Raw genomic sequence first — 8,809 nt, forward strand, 5'->3', positions numbered from 1 at the left:
TATGTGAACAAATGGTTACAAAATCTTTCAAGGACAAACTTCTAAGTTCTAAGATAAAGCTATCACTTAACAGAAGGATTAAACAGAGATATAGTGGCTCCATATTTCTTTATCTAGTTATTGCAAATGAAGACAGGTGATCAGAAGTCAAGCAGGACCTGTCCCTTGGGCTTATTGTTTTTAGTCACAGGTGTCTGTCTCTCGGGTGGGCACTCTTTGATCAGCTCTCATCCTGTGGCTCCTTGCAGACCTGCTTTGTCATTCAAAGAAGGCAAGAACCACAGTTTTGAGATTGCAGCCTCATCTTGGAAAGCAGCTGCCATTGACCTTTGAGATGCCCTCCTGAGGTGAAGTAGCTTTTGATATTCAAACCAACATGTTCACATATTCCTTCAGGGCAAAGCCCTGCAAAACTCCTGAGACCATTTCTATCTCTTATATAGTAATATTAATTTATGGAGCGACGCATTGCCTCAAGCTTAGAATAGCAAACTTCTCATATCTACTGGGCTGGCAGCCTTTGATCATTCTAACCACCTTTGGATTAGAAGCCCAGGTCCATTTTCAGACATCCAGGCTGTGGCCCTCAGGCTTCAAGGTGGGATCCATTTGCAGACATCCCTGATTGGTGGAATGTCCCCCTCAATGTCGAGCAGCTTTTGCTCAGTGAACTGACATGTCCATAGGTTGCTCTTTGGCAAAGTCCTTTCCCGCTCCTCGGGTTCTCATGTCTCGACCCTAACCCTCAACACATTTGATACTTTCTTTAAATAGTCCCAATCTGTAACACAAATTTGTAGGAGGCACAGATTATTATTCTTGATTTTATACAATTTCTATAGGAAAAGATGCCCACCATTATTATTGCTCTCAAATACTTCAGAAGAATCTTCAAAAAGTCCTCTGTGGACCATTTCATCAGGGCTGGTTATATTGAAACATTTCCTAAGATGCTTTTCCTTCTTGGATGATTGCTATGCAAAAATTAGAAAGATAGATTTGAAAATATTTTGTGTTTTATGGAGTAAAAATAGTAGAACTTCTATTTCACTGATGTACACTTATTTGACTTATTTTTAATTTGACTTACTTTTAATTGTTTGTCTTTTCTGCTAAAAAAGTGTTTTTACTTTGCAATTTTTATACATTCAGCTGTGATCTGAGCTGGTCAATGCAAGGCAGGTTTCTTCTCCGACTATATTTGAAAAATACATAGAAACATAAAGAAAAAACAAAAAATTATGTGACACAAAAATATCCAATTTAATCCACTGAATTTTAAAAGATAACACTGTTTTATGGAATTAATGTTCATAGGAACCCACATCAAATATCCTCAGGTTTAGACATAATTTAAATTTATATGCATTGATTTTTTTCTTATTAATTAAGTATTCATTAAGCACTGCCTAGCTAGAGACAACCTGCTAGGTTCTATAGATATAGGTAAATAATACAAGGATCCTGGGCTCAAGTCAATCCTCAGAGATGAATTGAAAATATGTAAATTTAAATAGGTAACCTATCAAAGTTTAATATGCCATATGTACCTCACAACCCAGAGAAGGGCTCATCATGGGTAAAAATTAGTCAGGAAGTTCTTACTAATAAAATAGTGATCCTTCAATTAAAGTGACAAAATATAGTACACAGGGTTAAGGTGGACTGATCTTGGTGAGATCCTTCAATGATATATCCCTGACTAGAGATTAGAAACCATAGAGATGTGATATGCTGCAGATGTTATGGGGCTAATCTATCATCTGGAATTTATGTGGAGTGAAAAACATGAATAATAAATTTATTTAAAGTTTGGAGTTGTGGTTAATTGATTTTTTATATTGTGAAAATACACTGACATATAATTGTCTTTACTTATTTTTTCTTTCTTCCTCCTTTCTTCCTTGCCCTCTTTGTATTTCTCTTTTTCTTCTTACATTCTTTTATTCTTTATTATTTCACCAATTCATCTTTCTATTTGACTTCTAAAAGTTATATTATTCTAGAGGACATGCATTTATTTTTCCCTTGATAGCTTATTAGAAAATTAGTAGAACAATTTTTTCATTCAAATTATACACTAATTTCTTAGCCATGTGTTCCTTAGCCATGGCATGTTCCTGTAGTCCTGGCCACTCAGGAGGCTCAGGCAGGAGGATCATTTGAGCCCAGGAATTTGAGGTTGCAGTGAACTACAATGATACCACCGCACTGTAGCCCAGGCAACAGAGCAAGACCCTGTTTCAAAAAAGGACAAAAGAATGATATGTTGATTCCTTCCACCCAATTGTTATTCATTTCTTTTAGGAAGATCCACGACATCATGTGAGATTCTGGGGAAAGCTGAAATGTGGCTAATAAGAACATATTGGGATTTTGACTACCCTCAACCACACTTACCTAATTTTGAGTTTGTTGGAGGATTGCATTGCAAACCAGCCAAACCTTTACCCAAGGTGAGACTATTATGCTGAGGGATTTTCTCTACTTTGTGATATGATACCTGTGTTTCCTTGAAAGAAACAGTTGCCTTAATTTCAGAAACATGAGCTGAACATCTTCAGTTTGTCACTCCATATTAATTTTCCATGTCTTAGGGATCCTTGTGGGTACTATATAGATTTTTTAAGCATTATATTGAAAAATTAGGCAGAATAGTGACATGAAAGAAATGTGTCTTAAAGTATCGATGTTACTATACTGTGAATAGTGAATTAGAGTAACAGGAAATTAGAACCATGGAGATTATTAAGGAGACTGCTCTAGTTTTCCTTGCAATTATATTGGGATTATGAATAAACATTTATCATAATGGTAGACAGACAAGCATACTTTCATGAGACAGTTGGGGTGTATTTCACAGGGTTCAATGAGTGAGAAGAAGTGTTGAAGGAAGAAAAGGCATTAATGATGACGCCTAGATTTTCACTTTGAGTGTTTAATGACAGTTATGTTTTCTATTGAAATGGGAAACACTTAAGGTAAAATGTGTTTGTGATTATACAGTGAGTTCTGTTTTGTGACTATCCACTTAGAAGAGCCAGTGGGAGTTTCAGGTGAAATTTTAGAGAAATACCTTGAGCAAAACAAGATCTCAACCTCAGCAGACAGCAATAGAAATACTGAGTCATCAGCATAAAGTAGAGCTCATGGAAATGAGAAATCAAAGTTTCAATTAATTTTCTCCAGCCTGAAGGCAGGTTTCTTTTCTAGTACAGAAGAAAATTGCATATTGTATTCCTAAGTCTTCAGAGAAAAAAATGTGTAGTACCAGTGATGTTGGTAGAAACAGTATTGAAAAGCAAAAGTGAATAATAGATAAATATTGTATTTTTTTTTAATAATTTGGTCTTGAGATTTCTGTCCCAAAAGTGACCATAAAACCCTAATCCTGCCCTGACAGGAATCCAGCATATCTGGTTGTGATGTTTACAGCGTGCCTTCCAGGGGATATTTTTTCATCCTGGTGGCTAAGTGTCCAACCTGTTAACAGGTGTCTCTCTCACAGTAAACTTATCTATACTGGCAGACACCCTTGTGGCTCTTTTCTGACCCATGTCTATTTTATTTCTACCAAGATAAATACTCTATAGGAAAACCTGACCAGAACAGATGTTAGGTTTTTGTGTGTTGGTCAATTAAGACATAGAGGAGAAAACTCAACAAAATACATGAAATAAGAGATACAATGTATTACTTACAGCACCTGGAGTAAAGAGTTCTCCATGCCTCCTAGGGTTAATGGGAAGGAGGGGGTTCCCTGGGGAATTCACGTTCAACCAATGAGGGGGTACCAAGAAAGAGAGTGAGGAATCTGTCAGCCAAAGTCTTTACTGGGGTCCAGGATGTTACGTAGGTGGGTGTCCATGGAGAATTACAATAGGTAGCTTCGTTACACACAGGTATAAGTCACATGGAGTCACTCTGTGACTAAAAAGTGATCACTGTGACATATCTACACAGTCTGTCTGGGGTGTGGGGACTCAGTGGTGCAAGCCAAGTGGGTTGCATCTATTTGTCTCATAGGAACATGGTCACCAGGAGACTTACAAGGCAGATATCTAGACTGACCACGTTGAGGAACAGGAAAGAGTTGTCAATGTTGACTAAGCCCTGCTTCTGGTATAAGAAAGTCTAACTTATATATAAAATTGATACCAAACAACATAAAATTGTAAAAATTCACTACAATAACTATAGTAAGAATACTGTATTTAATTATCACTAGGGGGTGAAGAGAATATCCTCATTTCTTGTATTGCAGAAATATGAGCAAAATTAATTTAGAAAGGTTGCAGGGTCAATGGCATTAGCAGGAGAGTTCCTGATTTCTTTTTATAATGAGATATGTATTGACGAATGACATTTCATTTCTGGTTTATGAATATCCATTTTCTTACTTTTAATTTTATTAAAAGTCATATTAATAGCTGAAAATCATGCTCTATTAAGCCATAGCATAATGAACTTTTATCTAATTATAGATAGAGACACAGAGGTGACAATTTCCATGGCTCTTTACTTAAACTTCTATGTCAAACTACTTTTTATCCTCACACTCTAACCTTTACCCATACACAAATACTATAGAAGTCATATCTAAAAGGTTGGTAGATCCACACATTAACGATTTATTAGATAGAAAGTTTTGTGCTAATAATTTCAAAAGTCAAATCCAGACAACATTTTGTGGTTTCCTTTCAAGGAATAATTATTTTTAATTTTGTTCATAAATGAAATATAATGATACTACATGTTTATAAGGTACAGTGTGATGGTTCAATGCATGTATACACTGTGTAAGATGATAGGGTAGTTAGCATATACATTACCTCAAATATTTATAATTTCTTTGTAGTTATAACATTAAATATTCTTTTTTATATTTACCTTGAAATATACACTATATAATTATTACCTATAGTTATTCTACTATGTCACATAACAGCAGAACTTATTCTTCTTCTCTAACTGTAATTTTGCAACCATTGACCAAACTTTTTCCCATACCTCCTCCCTCATACCTTCCCCAGCTTCTGGTAACCACTATTCTACTCTCTATTTCCATGACATAAAATTTTTTAGGTTCCGCATGTAAGTGAGATCATGTAGGATTTGTTTTTCTATGCTGGGCTTATTCAACTTCAGCATATGTCCTCCTGGTTCATCATGTTGCTGCTAATGACAAAGAGTTGTTTTTTCTTTTTTTTTTAGTAGGCAGAGTTCCAATGTGTGTATATACCACACTCTCTTTATCCATTTTTCTGCTTGTGGACATTTAGGTAGATTCCATTTCTTGGCTATTGTGAAAGTGCTTCAATAAACAAAGAAAGGCAAATATCTCTTTGACATACTGATTTCAGTTCCTTTGAGTATATACACAGTAGCAGAATATCTTGATCATATGATAGTTCTATTTTTAATTTTTGGAGGAAAGACTACGTTTTCCATAATGGCTAAAGTAATAATACACTATATAATTTACATTTCTACCAATAATATATAAAAGACTCTCGTTCTCACATTCTTGTTAGCATTTCCTATTTTGATTTGTTTCTGTTTTTTAAATAGCCATTATAACTGGAATAAGGTGATACCTCATTGTGATTTTTATTTTATTTTATTTTATTTTTTATTTCAGCATACTATGGGGGTACAGATGTTTAGGTTATATATGTTGCTCATTGTGATTTTGATGGTATTTCCCTGATGATTAGTGATGTCAAGCTTTTTGTCATATGCTTTTGGCCATTTATCTGTCTTCACAGCATATCAGAATGGGTCCTAGCTGCAGAATTCTTGAGGGGCAACCCTCCTCCCAGGAGAGGGCTGTGCTCCCAGCTCAGGCCATGATCCTGTGCAGGGAACTTCCTGGCTTGTATCACAGACAGGGGGAGCTCCACTGGCTTGAGGTCCTGCCAGCTGGGAGAGGCCTGGAAGAAACCATGGAATAGGGGGTGGTGGAAAGAAGTGAGGCCTACTCCAGATTGCCAGTGGGTCACAGACAGCCCCATCTCCACACCCATACTTTCTGGTTGAGTGGAGCCATTTTAACCCCTCCCTGGCAGCTTTGCCCAGAGGCAGGGAACAGAACTTTGACCACTACTAAAAGCATTTGTGAAGCTTGAGGGAAGGCTCACCCAACCCAACCCTTCCCAGCCTCTCTCCCCCACATACTCCTGCTGAGGTGGAGAATAAGGACATACCTGGAAGTTCCAGGGCCCCACCTACCCTCTTAGGCACTAGAGTGTCTCTCTAGAGGAATGAGAGCTGGTTAGAGGACCCAAAAACATTGCAGCTTGCTCCTCCTGGCAAGCATCACCTGCTGACAGGGAGATCAATTTGCATGTTCTTGTACTGCATTTACCTACTCATCATACAGGATGTGGTCAATTCTCACACACAAGCACCACCTACTGGCTCAGAAACTAAACTGGGAGTGTCGTTATCTAAGAAAAAATTCAAACGAAAGAAACAACAGCTACTCCATATTGGAAGGAATCAGTGAAAGAACTCTGGAATTGTGAAGAATCAAACAAGAAGAACAGTCCCAAATGGGAAAACCAGCTCTCTAGCAATGAATACCAACCAAATCCAGAATACTGAAATGACAAAAGAAAAATTTTAAATATGGATTGTAAGAAAACTCAATGATATGCAAGAGAAAATGGATCCTCAACACAAAGAAACCACAAAAAAATCCATTACATGCCAGAAAAATTCACTAAAACATTGAAATATTAAAGAAAAATCAAACAGAATTCTGGAAATGAAGAATTTATTCAAGGGATTACAAAACACAGTGAAAGGGTTGATCAAACAGAAGAAAGAATCTCAGGGATCGAAGAGAATACCTTTCAATTAAAGAAATCAGTCACAAAGATAGAACAGAGAAATAAGAGAAAAGAGAAAAGCCTACAAAAAATGTGGGATTATGTGAAGAGGCATACCATAAGAGCCATAAGCATCCCTGAGGGTGAAGAATAACATACACAAGGGTTCGATAAACTATTTGAGGATATAATGGAGGAAAATTTCCCTGGCCTTGCTAGAAATCTAGATATTCAAGTCAAAGAAGCTCAAAGTACTCCTGGGAGTCATTGCAAATAGGAAGACACCACGACACATAGTCATCAGACTGGCCAAAATAAACATTATAGAGGCCCTCCAAAGAGCTATAATGTGAAAGCAGCAGGTACCCTACAATGGAAAACCCATCAGACTAACTGAAGAATTCTCAACTGAGATCTTACAAGCCAGAAGGAAATAGGGCCCCATTCTCAGTCTTCTCAAACAGAATAATGCCCAGACTAGAATTTTATAACCTGAAAAACCAAGTTTCTTATATAAAGGAGAAATAAAAACCTTCTCAGATAAACAAACATTGAGGGACTTCATTAAGATCAGATCTGCTCTCCAGGAAGTATTCAGACCTGCCCTCCAGAACTACACTTACACATAGATCCTCACAATAGACACTCACTAGTGTAAAATCACACACAAGCTAAAGGTCAAAGGCCAGATACCACATGGCTCAAGAGAGAAAACAAAGCAACAAACTTCAATTCAACAGAATGAACAGAAATCTGCCCCACTTATCAATTCTTTCAATAAATGTGAATGGCATGAACTGTCCACTAAAGTGACATAGGCTGACCAGATGGATAAATATACACAAGCCAAGCATCCTTTCTTCAGGAAACACATCTAACACACAAGGATGCATTCAGACTCAAGGTGAAGGGATGGAAAATAATATTTCATGCCAATGGAAGCCAAAAGAAAGATGGCATAGCAATTCTGATTTCAGAAAACTTAGTCTTCATATGAACAAAAGTAATGAAAGAGAAAGATGGTCCCTATATAATGGTGAAGAATACAATTCAACAAGAAGACATAATAATTCTAAATATTGATGCACCTAACTCAGGTGTACCCAGATTCATAAAGCAAATTCTACATGACCTAAACAAAATGACAAACAGCAACACTGTAATAGCTGGGGACTTCAACACCCCTCTGACAGAACAGGAAAGATCCTCCAAACAGAAAATAAACAAAGAAAGAGTGGACCTAAACAGTCTCTATAACAAATGAGTCTGACTGACATTTATAGAACATTCCGCCCAAAAACCACAGAATATACGTTTTTCTCATCAGCTCATGAGACATTCTCTAAGATTGACCATATCCTAGACCAAAAAGCATGTCTCAAAAAATTGAAAAAAATAAAAATTATACCATGCATCTTCTCAGACAACCATGGAATAAAATTAGAAATCAACTCCAACAGAAACACTCATCTCTACACAAAGTCATGGAAACTAAAGAACTTTTGACTGAATGATTATTGGTTTCAGGAGGAAATTAAGAAGGAAGTCAAAAGAATCTTTGAACTAAATGATAAAGGGGATACAACTTATCAATATCTGTGGGACACAGCTAAAGCATTCCTGAGAGGAAAATTTATATCCATAAATGCCTACATCCAAAAGACAAAAAGATCACAAATCAACAATCTAATGAATCATTTGAAAAAGAACTGGAAAAGGACGAGCAAACCGACCCTAAACCCAGCAGAAGCAAAGAAATGACAAAGATCAGAGCAGAGCTAAATAAAATTGATAATAAAAAAAACTATATGGAAAATTAATATAACATAAAGTTCATTCTTTGAAAAGATAAACAAAATCGACACATATCTTGCTAGAATAATGAGAAGCAGAAAATAAAGGGCTCTAATAAACTCAGTCAAGAATGAAACAATGGTGATATAGCACCTCTTGTATACTCCTGGAGAGAGCTGGAA

At 36.5% G+C, this 8,809-nt stretch overlaps 1 protein-coding gene across 1 annotated transcript in view; it reads left to right on the forward strand.

Moving 5' to 3' along the window:
• The window catches only part of LOC105819285 (UDP-glucuronosyltransferase 2A3-like), a 63,447-nt gene that overhangs the window by 1,745 nt on the left and 52,893 nt on the right, over nucleotides 1-8,809 (forward strand). Inside the window, exon 2 of the mRNA XM_012655492.1 lies at nucleotides 2,308-2,456. Coding sequence (XP_012510946.1) covers nucleotides 2,308-2,456 — 149 coding nt within the window. The remainder of the gene's footprint in view (nucleotides 1-2,307; nucleotides 2,457-8,809) is intronic.

The sequence above is a fragment of the Propithecus coquereli genome, unplaced genomic scaffold (assembly GCF_000956105.1).
Source record: "Propithecus coquereli isolate 6110/MARCELLA unplaced genomic scaffold, Pcoq_1.0 Scaffold479, whole genome shotgun sequence".
NCBI classification, from domain to species: domain Eukaryota; kingdom Metazoa; phylum Chordata; class Mammalia; order Primates; family Indriidae; genus Propithecus; species Propithecus coquereli.